General features: G+C 26.5%; 1 protein-coding gene across 4 annotated transcripts; it reads right to left on the bottom strand.

The window, feature by feature from the left end:
* Positions 1–8: 8 nt before the first annotated feature.
* LOC124428722 lies at positions 9–21,844 on the bottom strand. Of its 4 annotated transcripts, XM_046973121.1 has the most exons (5): positions 21,155–21,844; positions 14,417–14,567; positions 10,467–10,650; positions 10,208–10,378; positions 9–3,669 (listed from the first exon to the last, which is right to left on the bottom strand). In XM_046973121.1, the coding sequence occupies exons 4-5, from the start codon at positions 10,348–10,350 to the stop codon at positions 1,431–1,433; spliced, it is 2,382 nt and encodes a 793-aa protein (XP_046829077.1). In that variant the 5' UTR covers positions 10,351–10,378; positions 10,467–10,650; positions 14,417–14,567; positions 21,155–21,844; the 3' UTR covers positions 9–1,430. The 4 variants fall into 4 exon arrangements, with proteins under 4 accessions (XP_046829077.1, XP_046829088.1, XP_046829069.1 ...); XM_046973132.1 differs by lacking the exon at positions 14,417–14,567; XM_046973113.1 differs by lacking the exon at positions 10,467–10,650.
* Between the last annotated feature and the right edge of the window lie 1,463 nt (positions 21,845–23,307).

Here is a 23,307-nt window from a genome sequence, read left to right on the forward strand (position 1 = left end):
CATTGTAGCTCTTTTCATTTTTTTTATTGACAAAGTCACATAAATTAGTTTCACATCGAACGTCAATAGATTTTCGATATATTATCATTATTATTATTGTTATTTTATTATCACATTGTTAAGATGATGACGACAACGTCCGAAAATCGAATTTCGGGCCATATAAAAACGAAAAGATATGAAGTAAACATTAACGAAGTACACAATTAATGGAATTACATCTTAAAAAATTGAAGAGGCAATGATCTCAATAATCAACAAACTATTATATAACGCGTTACTAAATTACCGAAACGATTAAGATTGAAACGAAGTAGTTGCGAATTTGATCGTAATATTATTTACAGCGATTATTTAATATAAATAAAAGAGCTATACTTGTAATGTACAAAATAATAATATATTCATAATATAGTTTAAATCCTCGACCCATTAAACCAAGGCGTAAATTCGTAATTTGTCATGAAATGCTGATTGTGTACATACATATTTACATAATAAAACTGAGCGGAAGTAGGCGAACATGCATATTTTTGTAAAAAATATCTTCTCATATTTTCTCGTGGATGAATATATGCTTGCAGATGTATATAACTAGTTAAAAGAAGTATACTGAAAGGTGAACATAGAACATATGTATCTATAATATTAAATAGTTATAATAAAATATATTAGAGAGTAAATCGCATAAATGTCGATATGAACATTCGCGAATAAGCGTAAAGTGTAAAGAAAGAAGCCATGCTCATTCTAAAGTACAATTACAATCATGATTACAGCTATCTCCAGAAAAAGATTGTAATACTAGCGGTAAGACTGTTGTCGTTACGCGGAATACTTTCGATTTGAACATTTTTTTCGTCTTATCTTCTCTTATCGTTTTGACCAAGATGAATACATCATATATACCAGACCGCATACATACAAATATACCATAAGTCATATGATCATCCACTTTTACTTATTAAATTTTAGTTTGAGATATATGGAAGAGGATGGATATAAAAATGAATAATAAATACATCCACCGAATGAGTAAATATATACACACATATATAAAATGTCATTTAAATTGAATCTCCACAATATATTTGTTGTTTATTGAGCAACAAGTATAACGATAAGAAAAAATAATTTCTATTTTTCCTTATATTCTTTTTTGTATATTTATAAATAAGGCAAATATTGAGAATTTCAATTTGAATGACTTATTTTGTATAAACGTTCGAAAACAAAGTTACCTCCTATGGATTATAAACTACCTCCAATGCGTTTGACGACGATTCGTATATTTACACTTTCTTCGACAGTCCTTTGTATATTTAAAAAGAAAATTGAAATTCATCGATTGCACGAAAATTAATTCATTAGCGAGTTTCCCAAGGAACACTGTAGATCGAATGACCGAATTAATCTACAATAACGTCTTATCAACAATCGTCCGTGGATGTGCTCGAAATTTGTGTACTCGCACCACTTGAAAAGCTACTTCTGCAGGTTTCCACCGCTAAAGCGGTATCTGACACCTGAACGAATTGCACTTTTTCCTTAGGCCAACGATTTCTACCATAGACACAATTGAAGATATTGTAGCGATTCTCCTGCTCCATTTGGCTGAACGTGTTACTATGACGTCTCTTTAAAACCTTTTTCGCCATAAGGCTTCTGTTATTTTTGTAGGATAACTCTTTTTTGAAACAAAAGAACTTCCTCAGCTCTCTTTTAACTCTTTTCGAACGATACCCGAAAAGCAACGGACTCACATAAGCAGCCAGAACAAGAAAACACAGTGCCATCACATCATACTCGTGAGCGATTCGTCGATCGTTATAAGGCGGAAAATTCTTCAGAAGCAATAGTATCTCATATGGGGACCAACATATCAAGCCCATCACAATGACTAAAGCGCTTATCCTAGCAGCTCTAGTCTCCTCTCGATATCTGAATAACGAACCATTACTGATCCTGTACTTAAGAGAATTTATGTAACTAGAAGTACTCCTGACACTGGCAACTCGATGCAAAGTACTTTTATTAGGAGCTGGCGTGATCGTTACAATAGGTGTCAAGAGGCAAGCGGATGTTTCAGTGTTAGTACCGTTCAACACTATTTCCGTGGATTTTCCAGTATTTTCTACATTGAAGACATCGCAGTTATCGACAATTACCTCGGTTATTTCAAAATCTGAGGTTAATCCATCGTAATGTTTTTTATTTTTTGACCGTTCGAATTCGTTTTTATCAGACTCTTCGACATTTCCATGATCTTTGGTTTGAACGAAAGTGTCATTAAATCTCAAACCTTGAGTAGTATATATACCATCTACTTCTATGCCATCCTTTTCTTCATTACGATTTAAGGCAGTTTCGTAGGCCGAATATGGTGAAAGATATATGGGTTTTTGTTGACGACACACATCGTCTTCGATTGTGGGGCGAAAACGTTCAGAAGGAATATCTTCTTCCGTATCCGAATTTCTTACATCAGCTACAGCGTCATTATTGAGCCAAGAATCTCTCGTACTTTCTTGCACCAACATCTGATCGTACATAAGATTATGTGACAATTTCCTTCTATGATCAGATCGATCCAGAAACCGATTCTTAACGAGATCATACTTGGTAGGATCCGGAAACAGCTGGATATTTATTTCGTCCTTTTCCATAAAGTCAGCCTTCCTCGTCGAGATAGGAAGATCTGATTTGTTGGATTCGTTTTTTTCATTTTCCTCATGATACGACGAGCACTCGTCAGTATCGGGTCCTACGGTAAATACAACAGTGGTAGACGAAGAAACCTCGTTGGTGGAAGGAAGATTAGTCAAGTGAATTTCTAAAGCTGAAGAAAAAGAACGTCCGCGAAGTACTTGGCTTCCCGCCGGTTGAGTCGTCTCGCTAGTTTCGTCAATCGACGAGAGACTCGAAATTTTAGGTATTCTTCTACAGTCCTCCACGAAACTATCTACTTGTTGGTTCTGTTGTTGCTGCGATTTTTGATCCTCGCAAAAACTTGCCGACGAAAGTATTGGTCTGGAACCAGTTCTTCTTGTTCTTTCCGAATTCCTATGCGCCGCAGAATAGATTTTTACGTATATCCAACAGACACAGGCAAACGGTAAGAGGTAGGCGAATAAACTGTGCACCATCGTGTAAATCGTACCATAGGTCATCGAATTTTCGTTTGGAGCATTCTCGACGAATTCGATCCATTTTGTTTCTATATCGACAGTCTTATTTTTGATGATGCCAAAGCTCGAATTGCTCTGTAAATTTATGGACGAGTTTCGAGATAGATAAGTAGCTGATATAGACTGTAGATTACAAGATAGCCAAAGGCTACGAGGATTTGGATTTAAGAAGGCCAAAAGGGCAAATATCGAGGAGATGAGCCAAACTGAGATTATTAAGATCCCAGATTTCAGTTTGTCGACCTTTGCGCGATATCTCAAAGGATCCACCACGGCGAAGTATTGATCTATGGCTATAAGGAAGACCGATAACACCGAGGAAGTTGTCATGAGGGCCGTCGCACCTTCTGATACCGCGCAGATATTTTCCGCTGATAACGGTGACGAGTCGGATTTAGTCGTTGGTGAGGCATCCATGATTAAGAGAGGATTCAGTAGCGCACAGATTAGCAGGTTCGAGACGGTCAAATTCATCACGAATCTGAAAAACGTAAAAATAGTTAAGGATTAGAAGAGTTTGTTGATGCTCCTGATGCTACGGAATAAAAGAAATAGGAAAAAATAACAAAAATCCAACAATGAATCAAGAGAATGCGTGATTTGCCAAGATTCCAAATCCCTTTGTATTATTAAATAGAAAGAATGGCCTTAAAAGAAACACGAAAGAACGACAGATAGAATAGATGTTTTCTGCCTACAAATTTTTACAAACAGCCTTCGTCGACAATAACAAAAAACGACATTTATAACACAGCGACATTTGATCGTTTGTTATGATAGGATTTTAATATAAGGTGTCTATTTATGCTCATACATTTACATAATAATAATATTAACAAATAGCAATTATATTTTCTCACATGAAAGTGTTACCATTCACTTCATATCTCCCACATATTATTATTATTATTATTATTATTATTATTATTATTATTATTATTATTATTATTATTATTATTATTATTATTATTATTATTATTATTATTATTATTATTATTATTATTATTATTATTATTATTATTATTATTATTATTATTATTATTATTATTATTATTATTATTATTATTATTATTATTATTATTATTATTATTATTATTATTATTATTATTATTATTATTATTATTATTATTATTATTATTATTATTATTATTATTATTATTATTATTATTATTATTATTATTATTATTATTATTATTATTATTATTATTATTATTATTATTATTATTATTATTATTATTATTATTATTATTATTATTATTATTATTATTATTATTATTATTATTATTATTATTATTATTATTATTATTATTATTATTATTATTATTATTATTATTATTATTATTATTATTATTATTATTATTATTATTATTATTATTATTATTATTATTATTATTATTATTATTATTATTATTATTATTATTATTATTATTATTATTATTATTATTATTATTATTATTATTATTATTATTATTATTATTATTATTATTATTATTATTATTATTATTATTATTATTATTATTATTATTATTATTATTATTATTATTATTATTATTATTATTATTATTATTATTATTATTATTATTATTATTATTATTATTATTATTATTATTATTATTATTATTATTATTATTATTATTATTATTATTATTATTATTATTATTATTATTATTATTATTATTATTATTATTATTATTATTATTATTATTATTATTATTATTATTATTATTATTATTATTATTATTATTATTATTATTATTATTATTATTATTATTATTATTATTATTATTATTATTATTATTATTATTATTATTATTATTATTATTATTATTATTATTATTATTATTATTATTATTATTATTATTATTATTATTATTATTATTATTATTATTATTATTATTATTATTATTATTATTATTATTATTATTATTATTATTATTATTATTATTATTATTATTATTATTATTATTATTATTATTATTATTATTATTATTATTATTATTATTATTATTATTATTATTATTATTATTATTATTATTATTATTATTATTATTATTATTATTATTATTATTATTATTATTATTATTATTATTATTATTATTATTATTATTATTATTATTATTATTATTATTATTATTATTATTATTATTATTATTATTATTATTATTATTATTATTATTATTATTATTATTATTATTATTATTATTATTATTATTATTATTATTATTATTATTATTATTATTATTATTATTATTATTATTATTATTATTATTATTATTATTATTATTATTATTATTATTATTATTATTATTATTATTATTATTATTATTATTATTATTATTATTATTATTATTATTATTATTATTATTATTATTATTATTATTATTATTATTATTATTATTATTATTATTATTATTATTATTATTATTATTATTATTATTATTATTATTATTATTATTATTATTATTATTATTATTATTATTATTATTATTATTATTATTATTATTATTATTATTATTATTATTATTATTATTATTATTATTATTATTATTATTATTATTATTATTATTATTATTATTATTATTATTATTATTATTATTATTATTATTATTATTATTATTATTATTATTATTATTATTATTATTATTATTATTATTATTATTATTATTATTATTATTATTATTATTATTATTATTATTATTATTATTATTATTATTATTATTATTATTATTATTATTATTATTATTATTATTATTATTATTATTATTATTATTATTATTATTATTATTATTATTATTATTATTATTATTATTATTATTATTATTATTATTATTATTATTATTATTATTATTATTATTATTATTATTATTATTATTATTATTATTATTATTATTATTATTATTATTATTATTATTATTATTATTATTATTATTATTATTATTATTATTATTATTATTATTATTATTATTATTATTATTATTATTATTATTATTATTATTATTATTATTATTATTATTATTATTATTATTATTATTATTATTATTATTATTATTATTATTATTATTATTATTATTATTATTATTATTATTATTATTATTATTATTATTATTATTATTATTATTATTATTATTATTATTATTATTATTATTATTATTATTATTATTATTATTATTATTATTATTATTATTATTATTATTATTATTATTATTATTATTATTATTATTATTATTATTATTATTATTATTATTATTATTATTATTATTATTATTATTATTATTATTATTATTATTATTATTATTATTATTATTATTATTATTATTATTATTATTATTATTATTATTATTATTATTATTATTATTATTATTATTATTATTATTATTATTATTATTATTATTATTATTATTATTATTATTATTATTATTATTATTATTATTATTATTATTATTATTATTATTATTATTATTATTATTATTATTATTATTATTATTATTATTATTATTATTATTATTATTATTATTATTATTATTATTATTATTATTATTATTATTATTATTATTATTATTATTATTATTATTATTATTATTATTATTATTATTATTATTATTATTATTATTATTATTATTATTATTATTATTATTATTATTATTATTATTATTATTATTATTATTATTATTATTATTATTATTATTATTATTATTATTATTATTATTATTATTATTATTATTATTATTATTATTATTATTATTATTATTATTATTATTATTATTATTATTATTATTATTATTATTATTATTATTATTATTATTATTATTATTATTATTATTATTATTATTATTATTATTATTATTATTATTATTATTATTATTATTATTATTATTATTATTATTATTATTATTATTATTATTATTATTATTATTATTATTATTATTATTATTATTATTATTATTATTATTATTATTATTATTATTATTATTATTATTATTATTATTATTATTATTATTATTATTATTATTATTATTATTATTATTATTATTATTATTATTATTATTATTATTATTATTATTATTATTATTATTATTATTATTATTATTATTATTATTATTATTATTATTATTATTATTATTATTATTATTATTATTATTATTATTATTATTATTATTATTATTATTATTATTATTATTATTATTATTATTATTATTATTATTATTATTATTATTATTATTATTATTATTATTATTATTATTATTATTATTATTATTATTATTATTATTATTATTATTATTATTATTATTATTATTATTATTATTATTATTATTATTATTATTATTATTATTATTATTATTATTATTATTATTATTATTATTATTATTATTATTATTATTATTATTATTATTATTATTATTATTATTATTATTATTATTATTATTATTATTATTATTATTATTATTATTATTATTATTATTATTATTATTATTATTATTATTATTATTATTATTATTATTATTATTATTATTATTATTATTATTATTATTATTATTATTATTATTATTATTATTATTATTATTATTATTATTATTATTATTATTATTATTATTATTATTATTATTATTATTATTATTATTATTATTATTATTATTATTATTATTATTATTATTATTATTATTATTATTATTATTATTATTATTATTATTATTATTATTATTATTATTATTATTATTATTATTATTATTATTATTATTATTATTATTATTATTATTATTATTATTATTATTATTATTATTATTATTATTATTATTATTATTATTATTATTATTATTATTATTATTATTATTATTATTATTATTATTATTATTATTATTATTATTATTATTATTATTATTATTATTATTATTATTATTATTATTATTATTATTATTATTATTATTATTATTATTATTATTATTATTATTATTATTATTATTATTATTATTATTATTATTATTATTATTATTATTATTATTATTATTATTATTATTATTATTATTATTATTATTATTATTATTATTATTATTATTATTATTATTATTATTATTATTATTATTATTATTATTATTATTATTATTATTATTATTATTATTATTATTATTATTATTATTATTATTATTATTATTATTATTATTATTATTATTATTATTATTATTATTATTATTATTATTATTATTATTATTATTATTATTATTATTATTATTATTATTATTATTATTATTATTATTATTATTATTATTATTATTATTATATTTTCTTAGGCGCAAAATACTCGATTCTTTAAGGTATTTGTGAAATTGCAAATCAAATAGAAACATTACATATATATGAATATATGAATAAAATAAATGACTAGACTATTGTGATGTTATGTTTGGCTATTGATTTAAGATTTCGGAAATTTGCTATTTATAATGTCAAAATCCATACAAATTTGGCAGATGACTCACTAAATGGACCCCCTAAAAGGTCATCGTATAATGATAGGTAAGCAATATCGGCGTGAGTAGCTGAAAGTGTAGAAAGGTGTGCTGCAATTTCACTAAGCGTTACTTCCGACTTTATGCCTTTAACACTTTCACCCTTCGAGCATGTAGCTTGTGCGACTTTACTCTGGCCGGCCGGCTAAGATAAGCCAGAGGCGAGGATCTTTATAGGTTCTCAGGAATGCTCAAGTCCGAGATGTTGCCAATCACCTACAACTTGCCACAAGTTCTACTACGTTTTTATTATTATTATTATTTATTCATTTATGTTATTTCAGCTATCTTTAAAGCGCACAGTACTATATTCGGGACAAATCATATTATGTACTGATTATAACTGATAGAAAATATAACACATAACAAGAAGATATTTATAAGCGCTATTATTATTGATATTTATTATTGTTATTTCGATATTTTGTCGATTTTATGTCTAGGAGATTGAAACAGTTCATAAAAAAAGTGATAATGAACATTACTGAGTAGAATTAACAAGCGACAAGTTCTGTAAGTATTTTTTAAATGATTCTATATCTTGTTGATTTATAATTATCTTGTGAATTGTATAATAATACGAATATAAACTAGTCTTTCCACATTTTCTATTATAACGTAAACGTTGGAACAAATATCGCGTAATCATAGAAAAAGATGACCTACCATAACCACAACATACCTACAACATAATACCTACAGCATATCCAAAACATATCCAGGGCATTTTTCCTTGAAATCAAAATCAGTTAAAATATTCAATAGATCCTTCAAAGATCTTATTAACATGGCGAACTAAAATTTTCCAATGCAGCATTCAACCAACCAATTCTCGCATATTTTAGTGGATCGCATAGAAAAAGTCAATTTGTTTTATGAAAAAATATGTATAAGAGAAAATTTTGGCAGAGATCGTACGAAGATGTACAAAAAGACATTGCTTTTACATCTTTGTTGGCTTCCAAACATTATTTTATTTTTGGTTGATATTTAACGTTATTTATAATTCTTCATTTCTTGTGACTTCTGTTTTTTCGTTAGACTTTTCATAATGCATTAACACGCATAAAAATTTATCATTAGAAGTATTACAACGGTTTCTAAGATTTCTTTTAATAAGATGCAAAGAAATATTTTATAAACCTTTCCGTTTATTTTGCCGTGTCATTTTAAATAATTGAACATGTAACCTTAAAAACAGGAATAATAAAATAATGCCACAAAGTCTGATTATGAAACTATCGATAAGTGATGCTATAATCGATAAGATGAGACAATAACAAAAGAAAACAACTACCTAAATAAGTCAGAAGCTACATGGGCCAATAGTTAAATCGTTAAAATAAAGAGCCGAAGAATTATGATTTTGTTTGGAATTTCACATAATTATCTTCGGTTAAGAAAAGATTTTTGGCGCGAAAAGTAGAACGGCGGTATGTTTTAGGAATAAAATAAAAATAAAAAAATAAAAAGAACGAAAGGAAAAAGGTCATGAGAGATCGATGAAAACACACGAACCTGTTCGAAATCGTCCGCAATCCGGGTCTTATGAGAAAGATGAGGAAGAGGATCACGTTGAGAAGAAAACAGCCAAAGAGCACGAAACTCCAAACGGCGATCCCTGGATTCTTCCACCATCTTTCTAAATCTTCAAGATCCATTCATAAATGGTTGCCGACAGCCAAGTTTCTGAAACAATTTGAAAGATTTGTTGTTTTAAACTATTTTTTATTGTTAAAATTTCGAAGAAAAAAATAAAATCAAATACCGAACATACCATCTTAAAAAGTAGAGATAATTGCTCGGTGAGTTATGCAAAATTTATCTGTAGGTATTGTAATTTTTCCAAATTCTTCATTATTTAAAAGTAGACAAAGAACATGATTATGGAATTTGCTCTTCTGCTATAATACTCAATCTGCAAAGCATTTATCCTTCTTACATCGGGCAACGCTTTCTCTCTACGGATCAAAGTTCAAATTTCGCATTAGATTCAACCGTTACACAGACATTTCAAAGTCGACTATGACCTTCGAGAAATCTTATCGTGTGTCAGGTAACCCATAAAAAGTGAGTTTATTGCATCGTTCTGTTCTTCGAGGATCGTTTGTCATATCTTTTCTTTTTATCGGGATTTCAGTTATTCTTCTTCCGTTTCTATAGACAATCATCCGTAGCAATGTCAAGTACTACACGTATATATACAAGGTACTAGACGAATACATGCAAGATACTACACGTATACATATAGGATACTATACGGAAGGAAAATCACGTTTACGCTATAATCGAAAACAAGAAAGAACTTGGAAAAACGGACGTTTAGAATCAATTATGCAAATATTCTGTTTAAGAAGAAAAACAAAAGAGGGAGAGAGAGAGTGAGAGTGAGAGTGAGAGATCAATTATTGTTATCGTCACACTATCAATGCATCTTAAAGTTGTATTTGAAATATCATCATGTCATACGATGCTCAAAAATAGGTTAATTTCGAGACGTCTGAAGAGGAGCGAGGCGAAGATGAAAAAATGACACGACCTCGATACGTAACGTGGCAGCGAAGTTGAAATCCCTCGACGGCTTTATATTTAGACTTCAACGGGTTTCCCCCGTGAACGCACCCATCATAAAAATACCTCTCGCGATGCAAGAACAAGTCGGAAGAGACAAGATAATCTTATGGACGATTCGTGAACGATCGTTCACGCTTTAATCAATTTGAGAAGTCTTGAAAGATTCTGTTATATAACGCCATTCAACCAAAAACAAATTTCCCGCTACATTCTTTGTCTCTTTTTATCTGTTACGAATTATACGAGTTCACAGTTTATTTTTATTCTCGTCGCGATCGATCTCAAGCGATATGTTAATATTGGAATACGCGGAACAACTCGAATTGTTTTCCTCGAGTTTTGTGATTCGCTCAAGAGAAAATATTTCTTTTCAAAATTTAACTAGATAAAGTAAAATAAAAGCAAAAGTTTGTTTGTTTGAACTACTCATCATTTGATATTTCTTTCCGATGGAAAAAGTTGTAAACGCTGTTTATTGTTCGTGAATATTTAATTTTACAACAATGTTTTATAAATTGGTTGCGGCAACAGAGACGTCGGCGTGGAAATCATTGGAAATGATTTTTCCATTAAGTTTCTTCGTCAACTGTTATCGGAATTACGTCTGCATTAATATGATCTAATTCATAGAAAAGAAAAAAGATGCAATTATGTATATGCATACATATATGTAGATGTCTTCACGAGGACAAGCGTAATTGATGTCAACCTATATCTCTCTTCTTCTCTAATTGAAGAAACAAAGACAAAAATAAAAAATGAAAGAAATCCAAATTTTTCGAATTCACTAAGTAAAATAATAAGAAATATATACGTTCATCTAATCAATGATCTAATCACGATAAAAAAGAATAGATGAGTTTAACAAATAAATGAAAATGAATAATAACAGGACGACCATTTGTAAATAACAAATAACTCGTTTGAAGGTCACAAAATTGTGATTATGTCTTTCCTGCTCTCTTTTCGATTTTCTGTTTTGTGTAAGTTAACAAAAGAGAAAAGTATTCTATTATGACCCACGCAATGTCAACCTTCCACAGTTGCTTCACATGATTTGGCAGCGCATCAAGTTTTCAAGCCGAAAGAGTTCCAACAAGTCAGCAGATCCATGGCCCGTAGATAAAGAACGAATAAAAAGCAAATAATAGAGAGAAGGAGATAGAGATAGAGAGAGAGAGAGAGAGAGAGAGAGAGAGAGAGAAAATTCCATTTTCGTAAAAGGTAAAATGAAGCCGTAAATTATCATGATGAGTCGTTTTGGTTGCATGCTCACTATCGACCAGTCACCGGCGACTCGTAGGTCACAGTGTTTGGTCATCTAGTTTTTTGATCGACCTGGTCGCCGGCCACTAGTCGACAATTTACAACGAATCTAAAGTTGAAATAAGATTAGACATCCACAATTCGTTTCTTCTACATTGACGCTTATTACACTTTATTTAATTTATTTCTTTCTCACTTGAATTTAACATTATCAGAGGAGATAGATTTTAAAAATTTTAATAATGTATTTTATTATTATATTATACTGCTTATTAATATTATTATTATCATTATTGTACGTACACGCAATTATTGTCATACAATTATACTTTACTAATATTATCCGTTATCATTTTTAATGGCACCCAGCACTTAATCTGTTCCCAGCTTGGAAAAATAAGTATTCATTTTGTTTTAAGAACAAATAAAATCAAAAAAAGTTGGTGTAGAAGTCGCGCGTAAATAGCGTGGAAGAAAGAATCGAACGCAGAATAGCACACCTTTAGTTTTTCTTCCGATGTCTACTAAGAGTCCCAACATGCCTTTAATATGCAAACTATTCAACCATAAATGACGTCACGATGTGTGATTTCGTCAATGTCATTGACTTCTTTAATCGTTTAATTCTAACACATGTGTCAATGCATAAATTTATTTTATTTGCCTATCTGCTTATTAAATCGATACGTAAGTGAAAAAATTACTTCCGATGATTATATCGAAAAGATTCGTTATAATTCGCATCGTAACGAACAAAACGGTTATTCTAAAAATATCCAACCGACCGCTAATCAGGAACGCTCAAGCAAATCATACGTACGTACGCATACCTATCTGTATGTATATCTATATATATTATATATATGTATTCGTTGTGTTCCTCTCTTACAACACATCCATTTGTAAGACGTAAGAATAACATCAAACGGACAAATTTGAAGCAGATGTATGAAATGTTAGCGTAAAGTCTTTGTAAAGGATGACGCACATGTCAAGGACAATGCACTATGCGGAGACAGCTTGGTTTCAAAATATCAAATCGTTTTTTATGTCAGTCTTAAATCTATAAGAGTTGTTTAGACTGGATAGTTCGAAATGTCGATATGTTAGAATTATATTATTACTTATAGTTTCGTGATGACAGCTAAGATTTTGATATTTTATTATGCAGTTACCCAAGAAATACAAATATGTGGCTTATGACCCGAGGTCATGACGTCTTATATCATTTGATAGTAGTATTTAATTGTTTATTCAAAAGAATAAACATTAAAAGTAAAAGATTCTATTAAGAAATAAAAGATACAAGTAAAAGATTTTATCAATCTTCTGGCAAGAGGATTCACAATGAGTTTGACCATTTGTCACTTATCAAAAGGCGATCGATTTTTTTCTAATATGTACATAAATTTTAAACAAATAGAATATTTCGAAAATGAATAAAGTCAGGAAAGAATATTTTAAATATGGATCATTCGTAAATGCCTAGGAAGAAAGAAATTAGTACTTTTCTTCCTCATTTTTTATCAAGGAATACGTGCACAGGAACTTACAATGGACTCCTCATGCGGGCTTGCGTGCGCGTGCAAAATTATAAACATCTTTTCTTTGGTTCTATCTCTTCCGGAAAACGATTAATCTATCGAATTTTTGATATTAAAGAAGAATCGCAAAAACCTTTCAGGAATAATTCTCGCATTTATTGTCATCAATGATTTATTACAATAGAGAAAAAACGAAAATATTACGACGAAAAAAAAACGAGAAAAATGGAGAATAGAGAAATAGAGATAATACGAGCAATAATGCAAAAACTTTTGATTTTATATGAATTATATAAAATCTTGTGTGATAAAAAAAAAGAAAAGAAGATTCTGTGTTACTCACCAAATATGCGAAAGAATCAAGCTTTATGGTAGACATTAACGATCCAGAGCAAACTGTAATGAACACGAGACATCTTCCTATTGGTTCCTCGTAACTTTGAAGTCTTCGTTGTCGTTGTCGTTGCTGATTCTATTTCCTGCCTGCCAAAGACCTTGAGGATAAAACGAGAGATATGGTAAATGTTAGAACACCATGACATTACCTTTTGAATTTATCCTCTTATTTTGCAATCTTATATGTAGGCATATCGCGAGGAAAGCGAAGAAACAACAGTACACGCTTGCCATTTACTATTTTAGTCTAGTCGTTAAATTTTTGCTGGTAACCAAACTATGGACAAATCATTTTAAGGTCAAGAGAAATCGCCATGATTGTTCGATAAAAGTAACGACAAATGTCACATAATCGTATCTAGGTATTTACGTAAATACAAAAGTTTTTATCGTGCGTTACTTTAGGCATTCCGATCGTGCTAAACAAAGTGTTTGTTTCTAGCTTCATTAAAAAAGTAAAGTAGACGATAAGTGTTTTTTTAAAAAATAGATATAATATGTACATTTACATGTATACGCACGTGTATAAGTAGATAAAATCAAACTTTAGAGATCCTTTGAGATATCGATATCTTTGAGAGACTCTCGAAATGGTGTTTTCTACTTTAAATAACAAAAAAAAAGTAAAATAAAACCAATCTTTAATTGTCAACTTTTCGAAGTCAATGCGCATTCATTTCTATTTGCTTAAAAAAAGAACGAACAGCGCTTGACTTATACAATCATTGATAAGATATCGCGTTGCGTAAGAGATTTCTATTTTCATCCGCCTTAAATTGAAATATTAATGCGATTGGATATTATTAGTAAATTATCTGGTCAATAATTGAAAGATGACTTTAGAAATTAAGTTAAATCGATCTCGATCTATCGCGATATATGATTTTTTTCAGTGAACACATAGATTTTGTGAAACCGTTTATGATAATATTATATATCGAATGAGTAGCGATCTATGAGATCCTCATACAAATAAATGTAAGTATTATTTTATCTTCTGCAATCTTACGAGACAATTTTCGAAAACACTCAAATTAAAAAAAATGACAGAAAAATGAGAGATGGATTCGTGGATCATCGAGAAATTCGTGCCTTTTCTCCAAACAAGTATGAATCATTACATCGTTGAGTTCAATTAAGAACGCCTACGAAGAGAGTGATGCCAATCCGTATTTATATTAACGATAAAATAAAAAAGGAATATTAAAATTTTTTCGAAATTACGAAGCTGACAAACTTACGATAAACTTATTAACGATTGACCAGTTTGAGAAATATTAATAAAAATGAGTAAAAAAAAACAATGTGAATATCTCTACAATCAAGTCTGATTTGATTGATTATGACTTGTATACTATTTCACATTGATTAAATAGACAATTTCCACGTGTTAGAAGTAGACTAAGTCTAAAGATCAACAAACCGGAATCTTCTTCGTTGAATCAGAATAGTTTTTCACGTGAAAACGTTAACGACCTCATGAAGCAACAAACGACGATCTTAATGCTCGATTGATCGCATTCGTTTTTTCTTCTTTCATTTATTAATAAATATTAAGTAAATGATTCCAAAGAAAAAAGATCGCTAAGTACTTATAAATCTAGAAATTATGTATGTACTATTCTAAAATAATATATTCTACGCGTTCCAATTAAAAATTCGAGAATTATAGTTATGTTAATAAATGGACAACGACGATTGTGACAGACTATTATGAAATAATGAAATTATATAAATCATATGGTCTTTTTTGAACATTACTTTGCGTAATATTCAAAATTATCTCTCCCCCTCTCTTTCTCTCATAAATGTATTGTCAAAAAGAAAGTTGGAGAGGAAATCGTTCTTACGCCGTATATTTTCAGATTCGTCAACACGATATAAAAAGAAAAAAGAAAAAAAAAGAAAAGGAAAGAAAACGAAACAAGCCAATCTTTCAAGGAACTTTCCTCTTAATATTACTAGCGCAAATCGTTGTTTGTGACGTGTGGCGATACCCGCTTTATGTTTCCTTATTGAAAGAGCACGTTCGACCGTTACGCATACTAGCTTCAAAGCTTCCCTTTGCGTGCTCGCCAAGATCGATCAACAATAATAATAATAATATATCCGCAATAATGATTGGAAGTAGCAATTTTGTAAACTGTTCGTAAGAATAGATTCGTGGAGAAAGAAAAGTGGAATTTTATCGATAAGCAAAACGATGATGCTATTTCATGTTTACCGACCAAGGCACGATTTAATCGAGTCATTTTCATATTCGAAATTTCAGGACTTCATCGAGTGGACTCTATTATCAGCGTTAAAGAAAGAAATCCTCATAAATATAAAATTTAGGGAGAATGAAAATTATTAACGTCATAATATTGTCTTGACATTATCAGTTATTTAGAATATGTATACATTCCAAATTATTCACTTTATAATCACATAAATGAATATTTTATAGGTTACAAGACATACTGGATTGAGAAAGTGATATGTAGATATGCGAATTAAAGTCAATTTTTTCATTTCATATTCTTATCATTTCTTTTATTATTCATTCATGAAACAAATCCAAGAAATAACTTATCACATGTCCAAGAAAAAATGTTGGAGAATTAGCAAAACGCACGATAGAAAATGTCTGAGAAGAATGTAACGTTCTTCATAATGCGCTAAAGAATTCATATACATAGCGTCGGATATTCACTCGTAGATAAGAATGTCCTTGCTCGTTGCCCATGGCAGTGAATTCGTCAAAACGCAACCTTCAAGCACGTAGAATGAAATTCTGTCACGTTATAACTAAAAGAAATCTTGCATAAAAATTCGATTATTTCGTTCCGCTTTTTATTTTCACGGACTATAAGAAATCAAATATGGCTAAAGTCTCAAGTATGATTTAATCGATATCGTTTCAGATGACGAATAAAACGGAATAGCGGAAAAATTGAATCGAAATTTTAACCAGGAAGTACATACGACGATGAGTACTTACATATTTGCGATAATAAAGCATAATCGAGAACGTCTTTCTTTTTTTTCTTTGCGGAGAATATTGTATATGTATATGTGTTTCAGCCTTCTATTATGTATTGGGTTGGCAACTAAGTGATTGCGGGTTTTGTCGTTTCCTTCTTATTTGAAATCCGCAATCACTTAGTTGCCAACCCAATATATTATATGTACATAAAAGAAACACGTCAAAACCTATTTTCGCATTCCCATTCGAACTTGTAACAAGTAACATTTTCAATAGAGAACTTTCAAAGTGTATATACAAAGGAGTGCCCAAAAATGTTGTATTTAGTATTAAAATTATTTACGCGTCGAAGTATCGATCATTGATAAAGTTGAGGTAATTTTAGAAATCGTGTATTATTGCGTTCAATATCGATGATCGATTCGGATAACGTAAAGCGAAGAAAGAAGACGAATTAATAAAACATGATAAACGAAAACTTGCAGGTTTTTTATTAAATTAACCGATACAGTTACTACTAAAACAAAATAAATGCGTTTCAGATTTCATTTTAAAATCAATACAAAACTTAAATACAGTTATATTGAAAAATAGCGTAAAATTCATAATGACCGTAAAAATTTCCGCGTCCATTTCTTGAACACACAAGAACGACTTATTTGCATTTCATAATATTCCTAGTTTACATACATTCTTTCAATTAACGTAAAAAAAGTAAGTTTTACTATTTCCTACTAGCATAGAGAATCGAATGAAAACCACGAGTTACATCTAGTTAACACATTCGTTAGCTATGAGTCAAGAAAATATATTTATAATACGAAATTATTCTCGAAATCGCACTTTCGAACATACCATGATGAACACAACTGGTCTCATACTTATCTCTATTTTTATTTATCATTAAATATTCCATATCATCATATTTTATAGTTAAAAATAAATGGACTGATATATATATGTATATATATATATATCATATATATATATGTATATGATATATATATATATATATATATATATCAGTCCAAGAAATAATCATATATATATATATAAATAAATGATTTATTTTAAATATAATTTATAATTAAATATGATAAATATGATAAATAGTTATTAGCTCGTTACACAAGAGTATATAAAAGTCGAAACGACCTTCAACTTGATAAAAACAATCGATGGCGTTTCTTAAAAAAATCGTTGTTTTTCCTTTAAGTCTTCATGTTCCCGTTTCGATGAAGCAATCTAATCAGGGACATAACAAGGAAAAAATGTTTTCTTCGAATATTCTTGACATTGCTATTATTAAAAAATTTTGTTAAAAATTTTATTAAAAAGGAAATGAAATTTTTTCTGTTCGGCCTTGAGCTCATAATTTCAGTATCATAATCGCAATTGTAATATCCCTTGAGTTTCTTCTGCTCCAGAATAGATCGCCTTAAATAGCATAAAAAGAAATATATTGAGGCGAATGAGAATCACTTTTGACCCGTTGTCAGATTCTTATCATCCATTAATACTCACGACAACGCCAGAAGCGGAGTTCGATACATGCGAGAAAGTCGAACGTCTTCGTGGCAACTTTTCTTTCGCCACAATGAGAAAAAAGGAACGGCCGTTAGTATTTTTTTTTTTTTTTAGATTCACGACAAATGTTTAGATTAGGTCTAATGGAAACAAACATTATATATGAAAATAATATTTACTCATTCACGCAAATAGTCTAACCAAAAGTAAACTTCAAAGTGACGATTATGATTATTTTCGAAAATCTTATTTGGTTATATGGAAGAAAAAGGAGAAGAAAACTTATCCATTTCACGATCAGCATCGCGAAATCTATTTCTAAAAAGTTAAATGTTTCTCTCGATTAAATGAAATTATTTCGAAAAGATAAGATAGTTCAATGAACGATCGTAAGATACATCGTCGTACCGATATTCATTTCTATCCCATAGAGTCAATTCATCCAAATAATGATTGTCTCTCTCTCTCTCTCTCCCCTCTTCCTCCCCATCCCCTTTCTCCTTTTTTCAGATTCTATTAATAATTTCATTTAGCATTCTTCAAATGGAAAGTCAATAATAAAAACGGCTTCAATTACAGAAGTGAAATATTACTTCTTTTATTTAGAAGTACCTACATATATGCATAGTTAAACGATAGATCATCGACTAGTCATATAGACAAGCAAAAGAGAGAGCGAGGGAGTCTTAACCGTTTCTTATACAGTTCAGAACAATGAGTATATCGAATATCATTTTTAAGTATTGACGTCAGAAGAGACATAACGATATTTTTTTTTCGACTACACTGCATTTTTATTACGAATTATTTTCTAGTAAAAATACTATAGCGCAGACCGCATTAGATGTTTCCATATTTACGTATGTATTGTATTTATATTTCTTGTATTTCTCGAATATTCTATACCAAATCATCCTGCATATTGATTGAAACGGAAATTCGATTTACGTATATATATAATATGTGTACGTACACCAGTTTGACGTAATAAGAAAGAGCTCTGTGATCTAAAACTTTTGAAAGAAATAACAAATAATTCGTTATTTTTCTTTCTTCTTTTTTTCTTTCTAATATTGCTTTACGTACCCACACATCGAGTATGAAAAATCATTAAACCATTGATTTCCTAGGAGTAGCATACTTTGCAAAATTTCCGATCAGTCTTTTTTATTCATCGTGTTCTTGATTTTAATTGAAAAGACACTTACCAAACTTTAATGTTCTTTTCAATCCATATTCTATACTTGAAATATTATATAATAAAATAATAAAATATAATAATATAATAAAATAACGCTTTATTTGTTTTTGATTAATACACAAAACGAAGTCATTTTATCGACTCAATTATGGAGAAAAATCGCTTACAAATGAAATTTCGCATCGATATGTTATTATTGCCAAAGAAGACTTTCTTTGAAGCGGAAGTAAACGAACGAGGAATTTCTATGCGAGACGATTCGACGCGACACGATCTCGATCACGGTACAGTCCCCGAGTAACGAGCGATAAATTGATTAAAGAAATAGAAGAAAAAATGAAAAAATACGATCTTGATCTTCCTTAGTATTGCATCAGCTGATCGGTCGGATGTTCCTGAACGAAAAACATGAAGAAATTTTTTGTTCGAAAATACAGAATACAGTTATCTATATTATAATGTAATTCTTTTTTTTGAATGAACGTCGGCAAACCCATATAACCCCATAAACGCGATCACATATAACATATAAACACGACGCGACAAGGATAACGGGGATGCGTGGATTTTTCCATACCGTTACGATACGACGCTTCGAAAAGTACTCCGGTGAATGCAAACTGAAAATAGAACGAGCTTTCAAATTCAATAAAAATAAATATAATCGATTGAGTAAATCTTACAACTTTACAACATCCTCCAATTCGTCTATTTTATTTTTCCCTATTAAAATTCTTACGATGCATTTGATTGGCCGATGAGATTACACTGCCACAAAAAGAGATACTTAACCTTAAAAGATTATGATATAAAAAAAAACGCGACGAGATTTCAGATTTTAATTCTTTGATGAAAATCGAATTCTCATTATTTTAGAACAACCTACTCTCTCTTTCTTCCTTAAATTTGTAAAAGATATATATATATATATATATATATATATATATATATATATATAAATATATATATAAAGAGAACAAAAAACTCACCAATGCGTATAAAATGATTTTCTGCTTGTTAAGAATGTTGAAAAAGGGTGCTGGAAGCAATTGATCTTTTCTCTCGCTCGTAAATGTTCGGAAGAAAAAGAGGGACAGAAGAAACGACGAGGAAGCTTCGACCGGCAGGACGAGAAAGGGAAAGACGCTGGGAAACCGTCTGAGCTGTTGCCCTGTTTCTGCTTCTGTGTGCTGTCAAAATAGCGTTTGCTTAAAATTGCTCGATGAACGTCGTTTTTTTTCTTCTTTTCTTTCGATTACTTTTATCTTCTTTTTCTCTTCTATGTACCACTAATCTTGCACATTTTCTGTCGGTATACGCGTGATATTTTGATTTCTCGATGAAGAGAGAACGATATAATAGAAGGGAATAGTTCGTGTACGTGAGTGCATGTATGAAAAAGACGAAGGAAACAGAGACGCACATATACGCGCGTACACATACACATGCGACACAGAATGTACTCGTACCCGGCTGCCTGTAACAGCATGCATATAAGTACACTGCACCACGAGATACGAGAGTGGAAGAAAAAGATAATAAAAGCGGAAGAAAGAATACACCAAACGTTCCGATACTGCGAGCAGTACGTCGCTGACCGAACTGAAATACGATGGCATACGACAGCGTTGTTAGCGTCTTGCGTCCACTCGCGTCGTCAGCAGCGAAAGGGGAAAGCCTGACCGCGTTCTCCCACGAACTCGGCCGAAAGAAATCAAGGGCCATTCGCTGATTGGTCGCTTCTTACGAAGACTCCCGAAAGCCCAAAAATCCTTACGCGCGACTTTTAAGTGTCTTATTCAGCTCGATACGAATTGCAGATTAACTTTGGAAGTACTGTAAAGATTTCTCGCGATAAGATGAGTTTTTTTATAAGCATGATGTCAAACCATGTCAACCGAAAAATGTCTGTATACGTATATTTTTTTATCGAGATTTTATCATACTTTATGAAAGTAAACGTTTGGCAAAAAAATATTTAAAAGTTTTAAGAAAACTTCAAACCCGTATTATTCTTAATAGTTTATTCCAACTATTATTATCAGAATTTGTTTATGCTGAAAAAATGCGTTATCAAGGTTGTCGCGATCATAATAATATGCGAATGGAATATCTCGAGAGAAAAAATTGGATGTGAATAGCATTCCCATTGTCTTGGTTTTTTTTGCAAAGTTAAAAAAAGAAAGCGTATTGTAGCTCGCATCAACAACAATAGACAAAATGCGCATAGAAACATTTCCAACCTCGCATCTCGTAGAAATTTGCATGGATATTGCGATACGTAGTATGTCACTGAAGTATTAAGTCGTTAAAGACTACGAGACGTTGTCAAGAAAATGACGACATAATGATGATTTCTTTATCAGTATTTTGCCGATGTTGGAAATTTAATATGGTGTGACATCAAGAAAGAAAACTGTTAAACGGACGTTACACAGGTTGGCTGCATTTATGTTGAAAGTCGGCACATGTACTATTGTAATAGCTATGCTTTATGTTAATTTAAAGCTTTTCCACGTTTCGAGATACTATGATTCTCTGATTGAAGTATATCCAAGTTCATGGACAAGAGTCATGTGTGCCTCTATTCGTTAGATTTTTCATTAAAATATACTTTTCGTTTTTACCCATACAGAATAAAAAATCGCATAAAACAGTAGTTTCCAAACCACTCAATGTGATCTCAATATCAACGGTCCATGTTATTGATCAAACAACAATTATGAGTAAAAATATTGCACTTAATGAACTTCATATTTTTTTAAATATATTGAATATTTTATTAAATTGAAGTAGAAGTTGAAATTTTTTTAATAAATACATTTTTCTTTCATTTTATTCTTAATTTCTTTAATAACAATGATATACTAGCAAAAATTGTAAAAATATATATTTTTAGTAGTATACAATATTATGAATTTGTTTTACAAAACGGAAAGGTATTATTTAAAAAAGGTTGGGAATTACTGGCACAAAATATTCTCATTTCCATGCCACGAGTATAACTGATTTGATACCGTACGACCGAGTTATTTTTATATTTTCCCTTATTCATTCGTTGGCTCGAATTTTTGCTTCATAATATCATTCGCCGCATTATCACCGCAGGTTCTTACAAAATTTCTATAATCGCAAGATGCTC

This window comes from Vespa crabro, chromosome 1 (genome assembly GCF_910589235.1).
Source record: "Vespa crabro chromosome 1, iyVesCrab1.2, whole genome shotgun sequence".
In the NCBI taxonomy this organism is placed as follows: domain Eukaryota; kingdom Metazoa; phylum Arthropoda; class Insecta; order Hymenoptera; family Vespidae; genus Vespa; species Vespa crabro.

Coding starts and splice junctions, on each gene's coding strand:
- LOC124428722 (XM_046973144.1), bottom strand. CDS start 10,350: ATGGATCTTGAAGATTTAGAAAGATGGTGGAAGAATCCAGGGATCGCC. Junction 3,670..10,207: donor TTGCGGACGATTTCGAACAG/GTTCGTGTGTTT, acceptor TACGTTTTTCAG/ATTCGTGATGAATTTGACCG.